General features: G+C 35.2%; 1 protein-coding gene across 1 annotated transcript; it reads left to right on the top strand.

Annotated features, from left to right (window-relative positions):
- Nucleotides 1-4579: 4579 nt before the first annotated feature.
- On the top strand, nt 4580-21027 carry LOC129283892 (uncharacterized). Its single transcript, XM_064104389.1, has 8 exons — nt 4580-4807; nt 10208-10520; nt 13467-13633; nt 14905-15141; nt 15408-15605; nt 17819-17980; nt 18729-19033; nt 20847-21027. The coding sequence occupies exons 1-8, from the start codon at nt 4580-4582 to the stop codon at nt 21025-21027; spliced, it is 1791 nt and encodes a 596-aa protein (XP_063960459.1).
- Nucleotides 21028-21038: the final 11 nt, after the last annotated feature.

Below are 21038 nucleotides of genomic sequence, written 5' to 3'. Positions count from 1 at the left end.
GTTAACATAATATTATAATGCCTTGGACGGTTGGTAATGATTTCTGGCAAACCCATAAAAATTATCCAAGAATGCCTTCTTATATGACAACTAAACATAGTTTCCATTGTGATTTTTTTTATCTACATTTGCCCACTCACAGTAAAACAAGTTCATTATGTGAGGATTATTTCTTCTAAATTTGGAAAGAGCTAGATAATAATAATGATATGATAATTAGAAAATGGAATTAACATGGCGTTTTATAATAGGTGTATTATCCTGTCAAACCTGCTCGTGTTGCATTATGAGGGCTTCTCAGGGATGAAATCCCCTTATCATGTCTCTCAACCGTGGACAAGGGGACGCTCATTGTCATAATTTTTATGATTTTATCTCGTTAAAGTATGAAACGACAGAAAATGTGAATGTATTTATAATATTCGTTGTGATATAAATGGAACTAAAATGACCGACTTTAAAGGACTGAAGTGTTAGCTTGCATAATTTTAGGAAACTTGTCATTGCTATGTCATTTTAATAATACAGTCGCCCAATCCTTCCCGCTCTATTTCTTATTTATTTTCTGTAGGCCTACTGAGGAATCACATCAATAAGACAGCGTTGTTATATAACGACTTAGTTTAAGTTTAACAATATTCTAAAGATTTAAATGAAATCATTTCGTAACAGATATCACAACATCATCAATCAGACGTAAAGACATTAGGAGTGTAATATTGCATTAATGTTATCAAAACATTATTTAGAAGGGATTTAAAACCAACAGAATTAAATCTAACAAAACCTCGGGTTTTAGCTGGGAGTTGGAATCAACTGCACTGTCTAAATGTAGGCCTAAACATGTGCATTGTAAAGCATCATACATTCATAAATTCTTTCTAATAAAGAAGACATGATTCTACTTAAAAGACATTTGTATGATAGAATTATAATCGATATAATACAATCAAGTACACTCTAAAAAATGAAGTGCTGATTTAGCAATACCAAAGGCCTTGTATAGTGACTGCTCTTTAAGAGCTGATTTTCTAGTTCAAATTTAAATAACCAAATCAACACTTAAAGTGCAGTCACTATACAAGCCCATTAAGTGCTAAGTTAGCACTTCGTTTTTTTAGAGTGTATAAAGGCATTTCATCATTTAATTTAGACTAAAATAAGTCATATGTAGTGACACTTTAATAAAGGTCAAAAGTATTTATTAAAAAAGATACACATTCGAAGGCTAAAATGAAAATCGGTGAACTGATGATACTACAGACAGTCATGACAGTATTGAATGTGCGGAATATATCTTATTCCTTTACTATCTTACAGGTATTTTCTTAGATCAGGTACAGGAATAATAAGCTTCTCCATAAGAACTACTCTGTTACAGTCATCCACTTCTCGAATGTTTTATATCTTTTTACATATATGTATGTCCCTACATGCCCTAGTTGGTAACTGCTTTGTTAACTTGTAGTTAATTTGTAAGTTTTCTTGTGTTATGAATAAAGGCCTACACTCTTAACAACTGGCCGCGCACACACACCCACACGCACACACCCAAACATAAAATATGATAACTGATCCACTTACCAGATATGATTTCCTTTGGCAGGATATCTCACTGCGTTTGCCTCTTTTGGCAGGAACGTGGTTATCCATATAGATTCAGTAGTAAGAATGATCGAGCTTAACTCACGGCGTCGCGGATCACTTACATGACTTAACTGATCATTGCAGGGCAGTACTGGGCAGAGGGACGGATCGAAAGGAGTGGATGGGCGTGCACTATTTTTAACGTGTGTGGTTGGTCAGAAGCCAATCACATTGCTTTGGTTCTATCCTGTGTTTGAATTACGGTCTACTGAGGTGAAAGTGTCCTTGACTTTTAAAGGCCAAGCCTATGACCAGTAGGTCTAATACCAATTTTTTTTTTATGAAGTGATTTGTTTTTATTTTAACCAACTGGTTATCATTATGGTGAGTGGACGAATTGACAATAAGACAATGTGGATAGTGGACATGCTGATGGTACACCGATAGTAGACGAGTTGGCAGTTGGAAGAATTGACTTTAGACCAATTGAAAATAAACAACTATAATTTTCAATGCAAAACTTTTATCTATCCGAAGAAAGCAAATGAGAAAAACATAGTTTGTTCTTACAAGAACATACGAAAAAACACCGGAATGTACGGTATAGGCCTAAATATACCGTTATGTTAATTCCTTGGTCAACTCGGTATATATATTTATGCATACATACATACATTGTAGATACATTGATGTATATATATATATATATATATATATATATATATATATATATATATATATATATGTATATATTGTAAAGAAATGGATGAAGAGAACAATGGTAGGCGTAGCTTAAATCAAGGTTCCCCAGAGCTATCTACCCTTTGGAAAAATTGGTGATGCCGAAAAAATGTATCCGCCGGGAATCGAACCCGGGCCCCCAGCTTTGAACGCCGGTGCCTTAACCACTAGACCACAGAGACGGGTAAGTGGCTAGGGCGACTCCGATCCGATTGACCGTCAGATAGACAGATTTTCGATACTACACCAATTATAATTTCCTTTGTCGGGTGAAGGTGGGTTTTGAACAATGACAAGCCGCCATGCCTCAGCTGGATCAAAGCTATTGCTTTGATACAGTACACGTATGGGAGAAAGTATACAAATGTGTAAAGTTATACATGTACAACAGCATTGGCAACTCTTTTTTTATTTAAATATTGTAAAGAAATGGATGAAGAGAACAATGGTATATTATATATATATATATGTATATATATATATATATATCCACTGTTTCAATATTATGAAAATCCTTTGTGGCATCCAAGTTTGATGAAATGTTTTATACCTGTTTAAACTCTCTTTCTGTACTCCCGGCCGGAAATGATATGATTTGAATAGACAGAGAGAAATCAGGCAAGCCAAAAAAAAAATATTTCATCGACATCAAATGAATACTATTTGGAAAAACAGCTCTATGCGTGACCTTATCAATATGCAATGAGCAACCCAATGATGTCATATATATATTTATACTATTTAATTACTGAATTTCTCCTTCTGAATTTAAAAGATAGGTTACTAGTAACTGCCGATTTAATGAGTAAGATTATCAATGTTATTTAACCTTAATTTACCCGAGGAATGCAAATTAAAAAAATCATGGTTAGTTATTCTATGAACATAAGAAAGAGAAAGTGGGATGTAAAATTCGTTAGCATTCATCAAATTTTGAGGACTTTTTGTTTGTTTTGATGTTCTGATTTATCATATCTGGTCTGCATTCAAATCATACTACATTCGGCACGGAGTACCGCTTTAAAGCTCTGATTGTACCAAGAGACCACTAGATGAATTTGTTTATCCACGAAAAATGAATCATATACCCCATCATATCTGCCCTTTTCAAAAATCTTTTTAAGAGGGTCTTCTTCGATTTGTGAAAAAAATATTGCCATTTCGCGTCTACCCTAGCACAACAGAAAAGCTTGCTCCATTATTTTGAACGGATGACTATCAAATGAAATGGAATTTTTGCCTTTGACAAGAGCTTGTGACACCTATAACTGACTATTTCTGTTTCTATCAAAAACCCGGATTTAAATCTAATATCGGCCCTCAATTTGTTGAGCCTTTTCAATTATCTCAACTGTGTTACTTTCTTGAATGATAGTAATTATGATTATGATAACAACAATAATGATAATGAAATTAATAATGATGATTATGATAACAACAATGATGATGATAATATTAATAGTGATAACACTATCAATAACAGCAACAAGAATAACGATTATATTTATCAATATGAGCTTTTGTATTGCGCCTTCATACATCATGAAATATTTCGATTAAAAATAAATCAGTAGCAGGAGATGGATTGATATTGTAAGTGAGAAAATGCTCGAAAATATGACGAACCAAAAATATATTAATCATAATCATATTATGAGCAGAATGGAAGAATACGAATTATCAAAGTATCAATGAAGTATAATAAAAAAAAAAGAACATCAAACAAACCAGTACTATAATGAATAATTAAGAAGAAAAACAATAATGGTGAAAATGAAAAATTATTGCAAAGCGGAGAACAAATTAAATGCAAAATAGGGATACTAGTTCTGGAAAGGCCAGCTGAGTTGAACCTGTACTAAAAGCAATAGATGAAATATTGATGCGAAATTGCCCCTTGGAATTCTGATATTACTTTTAGAAACGGCCCCTTCTCAGACATGCCAGTGAAATGTTTTAAATTATATGCCACCTAACTAGCCAGGGTCATCGATATACAAAATTATCGAAAGATTGTTAAATTGTTTGAATTTACAGCCCCTACCTACTGACAGATTTAGAGTTTGGTCAGATGGATGAATGCGGGAATGACAAAAGTCATACAGCAACCAAGCTGGTGGACCTCTCCCGCTCTCCGATCAGACACAAGTACAGGAGTTGGTCATACTGTCAAGACGCGATTAAACAAAACAATTAATTACAAATTACAAATAAAATTAAAAGAGACCTGCATTCAGCAAAACTATCAGTAATGGAAAATGAAGAAAGAGTGATTTGCTTATGCCGAGAGTGTAAAAGAGAAAGATATGTAAGCCAAAGAACGGCAAGGCGACATTCCTCACTAAAACGCAAAATCGATGATGATCAAGGAGAAGTACCCAATCGCCCATCTTTGGAAAGTAACATCTTCAATGGATCTGATCACACGTTGAAGCAGGCGATTGCGATGGTGATGAAAATTTATTCGGATTTTCCACAGGTAAGTACTTACCACGGGGAGCTATTATTCCCCTACCTCAATATTTTGGCTATATCTGAAGTGAGAAATTCTTGAGCTGCGCCGATCTTAGAATTTTAATACTTTCAAGTCTCGAGGAACTTTCGAGATCAAATTGTGACTCCTGCAGTTTTTTGTTACAAATTAGCTAGGCCTATGTCAGATAGCTCAAATAGCTATAAAAAAAAAAAGAAAGTGGTATCATGTTCAAAGTCAGGAATTGGAAATGAAATTTCAGTTGAAATTCACAAATGAATTATTACTATGTCTACTTGGTGTCGAAAATCTGTCTATCTGACGGTCAATTGGATCGGGGTCGCCCTAGTCACTAACCCGTCTCTGTGGTCTAGTGGTTAAGGCACCGGCGTTCAATTATGGTTGTGTAGTAAGAGGAGGAAGTTCATGTTGGTGTGACTGTAAGGGGAGCACATGTGTGCTCTTCTAGTTTTCTTCCTTGGACTTGTTTGATACTTCGGTCATCATGTAATTGTGCTACATATTTTTATACAGGTCTCTTGGAGACTTTTGGAGATCTTTTTGTAACATGATCGTGAATGGACTTTGATTATTTTCCTGATTTTGTCTGGATATATTTAGTGTGATTCATCTAGCACTGTGCTCACTGTTGTCCCACCCATAGTACTTTCTGGGAGTATAATGTGATTCACTTTCACATTCAGGTCACTTTCCTCTTCTGTATTTCTTTGGAGCGCTACCTTCTCAAACTCTCTTTTATTGCTGCCACCTGTCAACTATCTGTCAGCCGGTCAGGGCTCTGTACATCAATCACTTCTAGTCTCTCTTCAGAACAGTCTTTGTATTGTCCCATTATATCCATGACATTTTTAATATTGAAATTGTCTGTATATCTGCTGCTGTCTCATCGTCGTCATGGAGCTGATCCGTATCCAGTCTCGTGGAGGAGAATCTATAGATGAGCAGGACAGACGGGAGGACAGATGAAAGCTGGAGGGGAGAAGTCTGGCTGCAAGGGGTGCCATAGGATCGAGGCTGAAGTAGACGACACTGAGTGAGGGACTCTATGACTGAAGAATAGGAACTTTTATGCAGTATTGTAGTTTGTAGCATCGTAGTTAAGTTTACATCTTTAATCGAGTTTCTTTTTATCCATGTTTAATTGTCTTTGTATTTTGTTTCTTTTTGTTAAACACTGTTTGTTGGTGTGGGACTACACTGAGATGAATGTATTGGTACTTTATTTTTTAATTTCTATAATATGTTCTCATAATGTCAACACAATTTCTCAGTATGTTAGTCTTCCAGCGATAAAGCGTTTAAAATATTTCCGTTCGCCTATTTTGTACTATCATAACTCTGTAGCAACCTTTCAAGCCGAATTATGTCAACCTAGTAACCATTTTTGTTATCTTTTGTTATTATCTGGGGATGTGGAAACAAATCCTGGTCCAAATGATAAATTTCCATGTAGATGTCAAAAGCCTGTAAAGAAAAACCAAACGGGCCTCCTGTGTTCTACTTGTAATAAGTGGCACCATTCCAAATGTGAAGGCATAAGTGAACAGGAGTACACAAGATTATATTACAACCCTAATATATGTTGGACTTGTTTAACATGCTCTTTACGGCCTTTTTGTGATTCCTTATTCTTGCACCCCATTCAAACAAATGTTGGTCATACCGAACCGCTTTTGCCTCCCACTGAACATGTAAATAATACCCCACCTTCTGATAAAACAACAGTGTATAAGTCCTTTGAAGGAAAGTTTGAGACAAAAGGGTTGCATTTCATTGATTTAAACGTGAGATCAATATTGAATAAGATATCCGAACTTCGGCTTCTTTTTTCTAAACGTAAAATAGCTATTATTGCCATCACTGAAACATGGTTAAACTCATCTGTAAATGATGAAGAAGTATGTATAGATGGATACTGTATATTACGTAAAGATCGTGAATGTGGGCTAGGTGGTGGTGTTTGTCTCTACATAAGAAACGACATTGCATTTAATATAAGAGAAGACTTGACTTCAAGAAATATTGAATCATTGTGGATCGATATTCTATTGCCTCGGACAAAGTCCATTACACTGGGTGCTCTTTATAGACCCCCTAAAGATAATACATTCATTGAATCACTCTCTGACACTTTAGAGAAATTTAAAAAGATGAGGAAATTATAGTCTTAGGGGACATGAATATTTGCCTTTCGAAAAAGTCTCCTTTATCCCAGAAATATGAGAATATAATTAATCTAAGTGGTTTAAGCCAACTTGTAAAGCTGCCCACACGTACAACTCAGACATCTTCATCCCTGATAGATCACATATTATGTAGTAAAGTAGAGCATATTAGTCAAAGTGGTGTTATTGACCTAGGTATAAGTGATCATTTATTAATTTATTGTTCAAGAAAGATTGTTAGGCCCGTATTTGGGCACCACAGAACTGTATCCATCAGGAGATTAAAAGGTTATAATGTAGATGATTTCAACTTAAAGTTATCCCGATCAGACTGGTCCAAGGTAACTGAATGTAACGATGTAAATATGGCTTGGGCAAATTTTAAATCTATATTTTTATCAATTATAGATATAAGCGCACCTCTAAAAGAGGTAAGAATTAAGCAATCAACTGAAAAATGGATGAACCATGAAATTATTGTTTTAATCAAAGAGAGAAATGTAGCTTATAAAAGTATGAAAAGGAATACTGGCAATTTAGACCTTGAAAGAAAATATAAAGTTTTAAGGAATTTAGTAAAAAGTGCCAAAAACGAATACTTTCAAGAACAAATCGAAGAAAACAAACATGACTCTAGAAAATTGTGGAAGAATTTGAAAGGTTTAGGTCTAAAAAGTAAAGGGAAATCTGATCAAAAAACGGTTATCAATCATGTCAATGTACAAGGTGAATTAAGTCATGATAAGGCTAAAATTGCAAATGGGTTTAATCGTTACTTTACGACTGTGGCCGACAAGCTAGTTTGTAAATTACCAGTAAATACAAACAAATGTCATGCAGAAAGTGACCAATTTCAAAAGTTTTATGAAGAAAAGGGTATTTCAAAAGGTAGTTTTCATTTTTCCCCTGTTACAGAAAAATTTGTTTTAGGTGAACTAAATAAGTTGAAAATATCAAAAAGTACTGGTCTAGATATGATACCTGCAAGATTTTTAAAAGATGGGCAAGAAATTTGTACAAACCTTTGAATTATGTTATCAATTTATTTCTTATGTCTTCTACCTTTCCTGATGATATGAAATTTGCAAAAGTTACCCCGCTACATAAAAAGAAAGATAAAACTGACGTTAGTAATTATAGGCCTATAAGTGTATTAAGTGTAGTGTCAAAAATCTTGGAAAAATCTGTTCATGCTCAAGTGGAGAAATACTTTCAAGAAACCAAGCTAATATATAAATTTCAGTCCGGCTTTCGTAACGGATATTCCACTGAAACTTGTTTAATACATTTAACAGATTTTATCAGGAACGAAATTTCACATGGGCGCATGGTTGGAATGGTTCTCCTAGACTTACAAAAAGCCTTTGATACTGTAAATCATAAAATACTTTTAAAGAAATTAGAAGTGATGGGTTTAGACTCTGCTTGTGTGACATGGTTTAGATCATATTTATCTAACCGTCATCAAGTAGTTACCATGCAGACGGTTCTTTCTGATTCACTGCCTATTAAATGCGGAGTCCCTCAAGGAAGAATTTTAGGCCCCATTCTTTTTATGTCTTACATCAATGATACTGTATGTGTACTTGTATTAACGAATCTAAATTAATTTGATATGCTGATGATAGTGTCCTGCTATATTCAGATACAAATCCCAAGATAATTGATAAAAAACTTAGTGCAGATCTGGCAAATTGCATTGAATGGATGTCTGACAACAAGCCTAGTTTACACGTTGGGAAAACAGAAAGCATTTTATTTTGTTCGAAACGAAAGTTAAGATATACACACGATTTCAAGGTTTCATATAATAATCAGGTAATTGACAGAAAAGATTCAGTGAAATATTTGGGAATTAATTTAACAAGTAACCTATCATGGACGGGTTTGGTAGACTCAATCGTCAAAAAGGCAAATTCACGCTTGAAATTTTTGTATAGATATCAAACCTGTTTGAATATGAAGTCTAGACGTATTTTATGCTTTGCTTTAATACAATGTCTATTCGACTATGCTAATGCGGCTTGGTTCGGTAGTCTGGGTGTTTAATACGGATAAGAAAAAGCTAAGAATAATTCAAAATAAAATTGTGAGATACATAAATGTTTTAGGACCAAGAGCACATGTCGGATGTAAAGAACTTGAAAATGCAGGATTACTTCATGTAGATCACAGATCACAACAATTAGTATTACACCACGTGCATAAAATATTCTATTCGGATACATTAGATCATTATATAGCAAATAATTTCACCCGTGTATCAAATATCCATAGGTACGGTACTCGAAATAGTAATTTTAATTTTGTATTACCAAAACGTGAAGGACATATAGGGAACACTTTTTATTTTAATGGCATCCAATCTTGGAATGCTCTTCCCAATCAAGTAAAAGCAGTTAAAATATTTTCTCAATTTAAGAGTGCATTAAAGAAGCACCTAAAACTGGAAGCTACCCGAGAGCAATATAACCAGTAAAAATCAAACATTTTGTACAGTTGGTTTCTAGTATTGTAGATAATGTAGGGTATGTTGAAATATAATCTTGTTTCATATATTAGGAGGATTGTTGTTTGCTTCAGATGTTTGCATATTATTTGACTGATGGATATGTATGTATGTATTTCATTATTATTGTTTTAAAACCATATTCCAGTACTTGTCGTAGTTTATACTTTTTGTTACAATATGATAATGTTTTATACTAACTATAGGACCCCATTGGAAATAAGCCTTTCGGCTTTCATTTGCTATCCTGTCAAGGTATTCTTCAATTTTATTGTAATCTCCTGTGATATTCTTGACGAATAAAATCAATCAATCAATCAAAGCTGGGGGCCCGGGTTCGATTCCCGGCAGAGACACTTTTTCGGCATCACCAATTTTTCCAAAGGGTAGATAGCTCTGGGGAACCTTGATTTAAGCTACGCCTACCATGAAATATTTCTTCCTTTATTTAGTATCATTTAATTGTATAAAGGGTTTCACTTAATGGTCATTAATTGAGATAGATATAATAATTACAGCATTTGTTAATCATTCAAACAAAAACGATGAGAAAGTAAGAAAATTTAATTGACTGCAGATGGAAGGCGACAGATATAACTTTTAGATATAAAAAGAGTAAAACATTTTCAAGATAATTTTGAAAACATGTTCATTATTGTATAAGCCCTGATCTTTATTTTGTTAAACGTTTTTCTTTTATCATACATATAGGTGAGTCAAGCAGCAATTACCTCGTTTCTTCAAGTTCTCAAGGAACTTTTCCCAGCAGGAAATCTAGTTCCCGAGTCTTACCGAGCTGCGCACACGATGATCAAGAGTCAGCTTACTCCTGTTCAAGAGTTTCATGTCTGTCCCAACGACCACGATATTTTCACTGGCGAGCTTTCGAATGTCGAAAACTGCCCAACATGTGGTACTTGCAGATACAACAGTGATGGAACACCAGTCAAAAAGTTCCAATACTTGCCCCTGATACCAAGGCTCCAAAGGTGGAGTCTGGTGCCCAAACTAAGAGATCTTTTAAGTACACCCATCCCTGATCATGCTGGCGCAGCAAACATTATGGTGACCGATATAACGCAGTCTCAAATTTGGGATACCCTACTGCCGGGAGATGATAGTGATGGTTTTCAGCTAGGATTTGCCTTGAGTATAGACGGGATAGGACCATATAATGCCCAGCATGTAATTTGCCCATCTCAAATGGCATGATCTGCGCTGAAATATATAGATGTATGTGAATAAATTTGAATATAATCATTTTCATTTAAAGATTCATTTAATAGATATAGATGTATCCCGAAAAAGGGGTCTGCAATTCAAAAAAGTTAGTTTCGCACTTGCAATAATTGCATATTGAGATACATATTTGGTTTTTCAAAAACGTGTTTAAACTGTTTGGATTTTTCAGATCGAAATATCCCCCTTTTTCAGCTCGTGCTTCGCGGTAATTTAATTTTAATTAATTGTTAAGGATTTCCCGCTTTTGCCCTACATCGCTGAAAAAACAACAACTCGTTCTCCAAGCTCCTTCTTAATTAAAAAGCGCTTTTATTGTTAAGTTTATATGTCTGGTCATGGATGGAAATCCCAGGGGCAGGAGGACGTGTATCCCCCACTATAAAATGAGTGCACAAGAAAGGGGAAAGAAAAAAAATGAAAAGAAGGGAAAAAAGAGGAGAGAAGACGAGGAAACATAAGACTTTGTTTGTCAAATAATCTCTTCGTGTATAAAGTTCTCAAAATGTCCCTTTTCAAGTATGATTATCAAAACTATCAGCTCTCACATTTTATTGATGTGTTATGTATACATATATCAATTCTAACCACCTACTAAACAGTAGTTTCTTTTTTGTAATCCCTTACTCATGACATATTATCGACAATTTTGGCTAGCAATTTGCACTCGCACTATTTTTTTAAATAGAAAATTGGGCCGATCCTCTTCATAATTACTAAATTGCTTAAAATGTCACAGCTCAACGTTGTTGGGTCAAACACACTTTTCAACCCCGAGAGGATAATTATGTGTCCAACAAATATTCGGCATTTCTTTTTGGCATTTTTATTTATCCAGTGTGATGAAATTGTTTCCCCATTCTAAAAGATTTGCTGCTCCTTTTCTAACTTTAATTACTTACCAAGCATTGGGTAAAATACTGCCTCAAATTGTTTGGAAACATATAATTGCTCTCGTGATGGTTAAAATGCTACCCATTTTTTTAAAGAGTAATTGGCCCCAAATAGTAGGTGACATATGCCAATATATGCAAGACATAATTTGTGTAATACAAGAGCAAAGAGAGAAGTAGTTTACGTATTGAAATATGCATTATCTGAACCTATTCCCATTAATTTTCAGCAATAATTTATTGATGCTTGCCAGTTTATAAACCAAAATGATTTTGTCAATTCTATTTTGTTTATGAGATTTCCTTTAAATTCTATTTTGACAGAACACATACTCCATGACACCAGTATTACTTTCTATTCTGAACCTACCAGCTGAACTTCGCAATAAGTTTGGATTCCTATTCCTTTCAACCATCATACCAGGTAATCTATATACATAGTGTTTGAACAATTAACATGGTAAAGCGGCAAAGACCCATTTAGATATATTAAAACAAGCTGATATTTTTAGGTAAAGTCAACCCCAGGAAATTGTTGATTAGAATCAATAGAGAAAAGATAAGATATGAATTATGCTTTCACTAAGTATTTTGAGACACGACTGAAAGAGAATGAAATTATTTGGAAATCAGGATTACTCTTTTTATGGATATTTATCGGTTTATTGCCATTTCGTCTACTGCCTTTTCCCCCACTATCGCATGGTCTGACGTCATTTCGTCTACCATTAGTTAGTCAACTATCAACATAGTCCAATAACCATTTCGTCTAATAGCCAGTTGGTCTAATAGCCGTTTTCTTTATTATCATTTAATCTAATTGTATTTTTTTCAATTGGTCCAATATCCACTTTGTCCAATACGTTTATTACCTTTCGCGAGGATGCAGAGCGGGTACAGCGGACGTATAACGGATGATAACGGACATGGAACGTTTGTTGTTCGCATATGTTGCGGATTTAGATAGTACACGGCGGAAAGTTCATACGTTCTGAAAGTTTTATGCAGCCCAAATCTTTTTGCGCTGTTGAAATAATAGTGCATGATGGATAGAGCGTATGAAGCAGGTATGCAATAAGTACACAACGGATGCATAGCGTTTCCCAACGGATGGCAATATTTTTTCCCCGTTTTACATCCGCTTTGCATCCGTAAGCGCAGTGGGCCAGGACCTTTAGCTAGTTCTGTCCATTTCTGTAGTGGATGAAAACGGTTGGAAATTTTGCTCGTTTGCTGTGTCCTTTATGAATACGTTTTGCGTGCCTTGGTTAGTGGGACCTGACCTTTGATGGTAAAAATTATGGAGGGGCGACCTCGAAAGCACAGCTTGTATGATGCAGACCCCCTATAGGCAAACATAATAGTTGTGATCAACTCGAGAAAAAAAAACCTGAACAAGTCATAGAGCGATAAAGAAATTTTGGAGTTATACATCATACAAAAAGAGACAAAGAGATAATGAATAGCAGTTCTAACAAAGTTTATTTCCAAGTATACAAAGCTCAAACTGTGAGGCGTGAGCTTTATATCCCTGACGAAGGCGTGAGGTCTGCATCGAAAATTTAGAGTATACTTTGAAATAACTTAGTCACGTTTGTTGGAACTACAATGCATTACCTCTTTGTCTTTTTTTTTGGTCTCATTTGTGCCCAACACGCGGAATGTAATCGTGTAATGTAAATATTGATTTTTCATAGTCTGCACTCTATCTATACTTGATTATGTAGCCCTATCACTAATTAAATGTATTGTAAATCATATTCTCTTGACAATTTGCTACACCACCGATTCTGATAAATCTAAGTTCATCATGTTTATATGACTTTGTTTTACTCCAGGCAAAGCAGCTCCCAATGATATAAATCCTTATCTTCACCCACTCGTAGAAGAGCTGAAAGTCCTCGATGAGGGCATCCTCATCGATGACAAAGAAGCAACCACCCCGGCAACTACTCTGAAAGGGAGGTTAATGGTAGGAATCTACGATACCCCAGGAAGAGCAAAAGTCACAAAAGCCGTCGGAGGAAATTCCAAAAAAACATGCGTGTTGGCAGTGTGACCAAGAAGGTATGTAAAAGAAGAAATTTGTACTATTATCGCGAGGAAATATTTGTGAAAGGTCAACACATTTTTTCCATATTGTTCTTGTCACGTTCCGGAGATAAAACTAAAGGTTTTCTATTGCAGCAGAACTATGTGTTGACACCTACTTAATTCTTAATGAAACAGTTTTCTATTGCAGCAGAAATATGTGTTGACACCTACTTAATTCTTAATGAAAAAGTTTTCTATTGCAGCAGAAATATTTGTTGACATGCACCTACTTAATTCAATTGTGATTAAAATGAATAATAATGCTAAAAAAAATGGCTCTGCCGGGAATCGAACCCGGGCCCCAGCTTTGAACGCCGGTGCCTTAACCACTAGACCACAGAGACGGGATAGTGGCTAGGGCGACCCCGATCCGATTGACCGTCAGATTTTCGACACCATACCAATTATAATTTCCTTTGTCGGGTGAAGGTGACAAGCCGCCATGCCTATATATATATTGAAAACGAAAAAAATTGTAAAATTTTCACAATTTTCCATTGAGTTTCTTTGGCCATCTACTAATCGGCACCATTGCTTCAAAATGACAAACGTGGTGGACAGGACAACTCGCTTCTGGTTTTGCTTTCATTTCATTTATTTTTCAATGATCTTATTTTCTTGTTGCATTTTCTAAATGCAGCCCGAGTCTTTGTGACCCCCTGAATAATGTTATGAGCAATGTATTTTCTCACGAGACATAATGAGCTCGAGATAAACAGCAGTTGAATCCCAAAACCTGACATTTAAAGAAATGTGTCTTTTTAAACTCTCCTAACACTCTCATGTTCCACCAAATTTTGATGAAAATTTAATTTTGTGATTATCTATGTCTTGTTTTTCCCCTTTATTTTAATTGATTTGTCCTATGCATGGGTTTGCTTTAATAAACATGATTATTGCTCTCAATCACTAACATTTTTTTTTATTTATTTAGTTAAACCACATGTTGGTTTTTGCAGCGCAATTGCAAGGTATAATTATATTCATTCGTCAAAACTGTCGAAAGCGGAATCTACCCAGTTACCTTACCATTTTTACATTTTGAGCTCTCTTTTATCATTTGTATAATAATTATTTTTTTCTAATTACTCACGGATAGTTAATAATTGATTGATCAATGCATTCCAATATTTTAGCGTTACCAATTGTGAAGATATCTTTTTTTTAATTTTCAAATGAAAGGTAGTTGTAAAGAAGGTAATATCTCTGCTCACGGAGCACCAGTCTGCGAAGATGATAAAGGCCGAGGGAAAAAGAAGAAAAATTAGTAAGGAAGTTCCTGTCGTGCACCTTACGAAGGAAGAGCGTCGTGTTGCAGACACCCGCATTCTCAACATAAGAACTCCTAAGCACCTTGTCTTCAACCCCAAACCATTCTTCTCCTCTTATGTTTATATGAGGAGTGCAGACTATAGAAAGGTGAGGATAACCACTTTATGAAATCCATCGTCATTAATGATATAAAAAGAAATTGCCATATATGCATTTTTGTGATAATAATTTTCAGAATAACTTTATGTTGCAGTTTTCCATATTGGAATCTCCGTGCGTTTCTCTAATGAATTACATCCTTTTACTTAAAAAAAACATCTTTTACCATTGTAATGCCGAAAATTCGTTAACAAATCATAATTTCCTCCTATTAAAGCCTCTTCATTTACTATCTTTTACCAACATGACCAAAGCTTGCTACAGAGGGAATATTGAAGTACGCCTTGAGGGGAATGCTTGGTGAACGTCAACGCAAAACTTTATTTGCACTATGCGACAGCATTCGTGACTTGTGTTCCGGTAAATGTGACGACGAAACCATAGATGCAATGGACACTAAACTACAAGAAGTACTTGCAAGAGTGGAAAGAGATTTCCCCCGAGGCCTGCAGGTAAATGATGTAAAAAAATAATTTCAATGTTAATTGCAACGCAGATATTGCAACGTTTTGTGGAAGTTTGTTCACAATATAACGATGGGAAAATAATATATTTGATAGATTATGTAAAAAAAATATTTAAAAAAAGAACCATGGAATGGCGGTACATCCTCATTTGCGTACTGACCAGAATGTGCATAACTCTTGTGAAATTAATCGAAACTTAATTATGTCATAACTTTCTTTTTTGCTCCTGATTTTCTTTTTTGTATTGAATGTTCATTGTTATAGTAAATTGTTTGATTTTGTTCTCTATTTATTCGAATCATTTTATTCTATTGGGGTTGATTTGCCCCTTTACATAATGCGATATAATGAATTTCAATGATATTTTGGCGGGGAGGGATCGGTTTGTTTTGGAATATAGTAAGATCTGATGCAGCATTATGTTGCAAACTCTGAAAAGTGAGTGAATATAGTTAATTTTCTTACTGAGTTCTTTAAGCCACCCCCTAACCATGCTAACCCTTTACAACAAGGACGTGGCGTGTTCTGAACCAGAAGTCATTTGCCTTGTGTTTCAGTGAGTGATTCTACTATTGTGACGTTCCCTAAATTACAGGTGACTTTTGTTCACCGGGAGTTAATTTGGAATCAGGTACTTCTCATGATAAAAAATAGCAAGGCATACGACATTTATTAAACAATTCCCCGGGGGGTAAACATGATACTGCAAAATTTTAAATCGATGTTCCTAGATCTGGGTGTTGGCTCTGTTGATAGAGTGTCAGTCTCACAACCGGAAGGTCGGGAGTTCAAATCCCGGCTGCGTCAGACTATACACACGTATTTAAAGGCCTGGTCACACCGCCCGAGCGTCGTTGGAGCGATCGTGGAGCGGAGAGAAAAAAATCATCACCGCTCGCTACCGTTCACCATTTTCGATTTCGATTGTTTTTTTTTTCTCGATTTTTTCCCCAATATTGTGAGCGAAATTCGACCCTCTCTCCCTATATACCGCTCCACGACCGCTCGTCGATCTGGCATGGAACGGGGGCTGCCGGGCCCACGATCAATTTGGCAACATTAATTTTCGGAATATTTATATTCTCAGATGAATCAAATAAATATTTTTATAATTGTGATTATTATGATAATATATATTTTGATTATATGCATAAAGGGCCAGGATAGATATTTTTATGGTCTAGTTTTTTTCTGGGAGGGCTACAGTCCCCAAACCCCCTCCTATAACCGCGCCTGGTTCTAGGTATGTGTTGCTTAATATTCAATGAACAAACTGATGGTGTCATATCCCCTCTTGTTATATTTGTATTTTTTTTTCAATTTGGTTAAGTAATTTATTACACGAAATCGGGTTTATTCAAATTTTGTCATCCAAGAATTAAAAATATTGGATTTACATTTCATTATAATGGAGACGTATCACACTTATTTATAAGAAAATATGAAATGATTAAAATTTCATTTAAGAAAGAAGATAGTACGAACATGGCCTCATCAGCCCACCTCGATTAATATTGATGACGACACGTCGACGTGCAAATAACTGTGGGACAAAATATTGTTCATGTTTTTAATTCAATAACTTCGTTATCATTTATCCCATTTGATGAAAGTTTTAACATTTGCCTCCCTTAATTTGACTTGTTTATAATTATTTTCAACATGGAGTGCCCTTCTAATATCTAACACATCCAAAACAAATCCGACAATTTTATTCTTAATATACCGTCATTACTTTGCAGTTTGCAAATAAGATGTTATTCAATTCAGCTATTTTCCCTCCTCTGTTGGATTTTCTTTAGTATTCTTGATTGGTTTTACGTGTGAAGAAGATTCTGTCAGGATCAGAGGATCGGGCTTCTTTTTATTTTTTTGCATTACTCCATGTGCATCCATTTTAAAGAAGGTTTCAGCAGCATCTGTCTGCCTGTTACGATAATTTTGCATGGGAGCATCTATATTTTATTTTACTTGTTATGTTTCAAAAGGACGTGTAGATATGAATTAAAACAAAATCAATATGATATGAGCCTACATACTTTTAAAAATGCGAATGTGTCCATGATCACTTTTATGCTAGCATGACCATGATGGTATCCCACATTGCACCAAGTTCGCCCAAGAAAAACAGTTAAACCTTTCCCTTTAGAATATGTTGAAGGTTTACACGTTGGCATTTTCTGTTCTTTATTCACCAGACGATTTGTTTCCATCTGATGCATCACTTTCCCGATGCCCTTAGACAACTTGGTCCTACAGTGGGATGGTGGATGTACCCTTACGAGAGGATGTTGGGAAACATTTCTCAAGGGATCAGAAATCGCAAAACACCAGAAGCAAATGCAGTAGAGAACTATCGCGTAAGAATAAGACTTCATTTTCACTCATTTGATCTGTTAAATAAACATTGGGAAATAATAAGAATAATAAGATGTAATGTATGGGAAATATTTCCTATTTCATATTTTAATATAATATTGAAAATCATGCGTTTGATTTATTTATTATCTCTCGACCGTGAGAAAACAGTCTCCCCCCATATGAATCTTTTCAGATCCATTTAGTAATGTTGAATATTAATCATGAAGGGATGGAAAGGGGAAAGTATTATTTGTACTTGGAATTATGGTTCTTTATACTCAGTCGCTCATTTACCAAAAAATGCATTGAAAAGCGAGTGTATTCGTAATGAAAGGAGAGCGCTTGTGTAAATATTTTATTCATTTTTAATGGTTCGATAGTCCGAAGAAGTCCTTCACCTTGTTCACTACTTCTTGCGAAAAATGCCCGAAAAGAATAAAAAAGAAAGGATACTCTCTAACTCTCATGTATTTGTGTTTAGCTCCTAATATTAATTGCAAATGGTGTGATTACTTTATTAAATCAATTTTGAGATTTCTATTATCTGAAATGAATATAAGTGTGCAAGCAAGTTCAATATTTTGCGTTATATAGACACAGTGATGCCGAAATGTATTTCTGCCAGCCGATGATTTTATTATTGAAGTGTTAGGCCTAATCATTCAAATACATCTGAGGCATGAGTTTGTATAATAATTAAATTTGTGCACTTTGTGTATGCCCTTTCACTCAAAACTCTTTTGTCAGATTTCAGAATTCGTGAAGATTTGCGAAATGACAGGTGAAATGCCTCAGCTAACCGACTCATCCGCTCCACAAACACAAACAAAAATCGTCACCACGTCATCAAAGGAGGTGGTGAATACAACCACAGATTCTTCCGTAGTGTGCCTGGTAGAAGTAGGACGAAATAATGAGCACCAGACACACTTCGGACGAATAGAAGTCGTGTCGGGGGAGGAGGCGTATGTCGCTCGGTACGCAGACATCCGGCTAGACACAGAGACAGACCTGAGGTATGCGCCGCTACCCCAAACGAACAAAAGGAAATCGTGGGTTCGCCTCTCGGCAATACCACCGCCCCGGGGGGGCCACTTCCATTCACGAGTGGATACCATGCGCGACCATGAGGTCTCGAAAAGCACCCTAAACACGTAATTTCCATATTCTGAAAATGCACCCCTTAACAAGTATTGGCGTGTGAAACCCTACCCTTAACAAGTATTGGAAACAAAACGATACTCTTGGCAAATATTCCCTGAAATGAACCCCTAAACAAGTACAGGAAGGTTTTATTTTTACGGATCCTTCGGTCGTCGGCTTTACCTTATTTGGTTTAGTTCGACCCCACTCACCTCGCGCAAATCGGACTCTAAACACGAAGTGTTGGGGCAAAATGGACATCCTTTATAAAACATTTTGATTTTGTTTATCATTCCCGCAAATTTGACCCTAAACACGTAATTTTCCTAGCGAAATAGACACCCTTTTTTCATTATTTTTGTGTTTTTGACACCCTTATCACGTTACGTACGTAACGTGCCCTATCGTGAAAAGGACATCCTTATTACGTGTTTTTTTGGTCGCGCATGGTATCCACTCGTCAATGTAAGTGGCCCCCCCGGGACCACCGCCCATCATTACGGCGGTGGAAGAAGACAAAATATGGTTTTTGAACCCCAAATGTTAAGAGAATTTTTCTGTTCAACTTCTGGGGTTCTAAGACTATTCATTTCATGTGTTGCAATATCTTTCTAATCACATGCCATGTTGTCATTTCTGCAATCCCATTGTCTATTTTCTAAGACTAAGACTAAATTATGTTAAACAAATAAACAAATTTACAACAAAATGCTGAAAATTGCAATAACAAAATAAATGAAAGTGATATTTTGTGTGTTTTGCGCATCTTCATGAATATGCATTAACCAGGTTGGCTGATGATGTCACATACCCACTATCCCTATAAGGCTATATGATATCATGATTATCCTATTTTGAATGTCTATATGATATGTCTCTTTATGTTGAAATAAGTTATCTAGCTGTCCATTCATCTTTGTATTAGTTCGTGTATGATGAAAGTACGTTTTCCTATATTGAAATACAAAAGAATAAAATATTCGTGAAGACATCACTAGCACCCTTTCACCGGAATAATGCAAAGCGTAAAAATGCTATAACGTTGTTATTTCTAGTCCGATTTTGATCAAATTTTCAGTGTTTTTTTTGTTTGTCTGCTTTTTCTTTATTTCTTCAAACCATAAAATTGTCATCCTGGAGTACCTCTTTTCCTTTAAAATATCCATGTTTTCAATTATTATATTATTATTGGTATTTTTACTTTTCGTCTTCTTTTTCTTCAAAATACTTCTTGTTATGATGATGATGTCTATTATTATTATTATTATTTTCAATACTGCTTAATTTATTGATTTTATTTGTCAGGTAAAATATAGCAAGTACAAGAATAATGTGAAGTATACAAAAATACCTTGACAGGATAGTTTATGAAAGCCGTAATGGCTTATTTCCAATGGGGTCGTAACATAAGTAATTGATGACAAAGTACATTTATGAAAAACACCTATAAAAATCTACAAACTACATCCATTAAGTCTAAACCAATGAATTAACAAGATGAATTGTGAAACTTAATAAATAAAAAAATATGAAATAAGTGTGACATCAAAACCTTTATGCAATCAATGTTAGAAGTATTAAGAATAAAACTGTCTCTTTGCAATCCTACTTACAGGTTAATCCGGTTGATGTAATTTCAATTTGTGAAACTTGGTTAGACGATGACTTTAATTCTTGTGAGTTAGGGCTACCTGATAATTATTGTATTTTCCGTAATGATAGAACAAACACAAGAGGTGGAGGCGTTCTTATTTCTGTTCGATCACATCTCCTACCACAACGCCTACTGGATCTTGAATCACCTGATATCGAGATGGTCATATGTGAAATAACTCTAAAGAAGAAGATGAAATGGAATGTTTGCTCAGTCTATAGACCTCCCAATTCTATATGGTGGCCCTGAAGGGACATCGC

The sequence above is a fragment of the Lytechinus pictus genome, chromosome 9 (genome assembly GCF_037042905.1).
Source record: "Lytechinus pictus isolate F3 Inbred chromosome 9, Lp3.0, whole genome shotgun sequence".
Classification (NCBI taxonomy): domain Eukaryota; kingdom Metazoa; phylum Echinodermata; class Echinoidea; order Temnopleuroida; family Toxopneustidae; genus Lytechinus; species Lytechinus pictus.
Note: the sequence above shows the minus strand (reverse complement) of the source record. Positions and strands in the feature narration are given on the sequence as shown.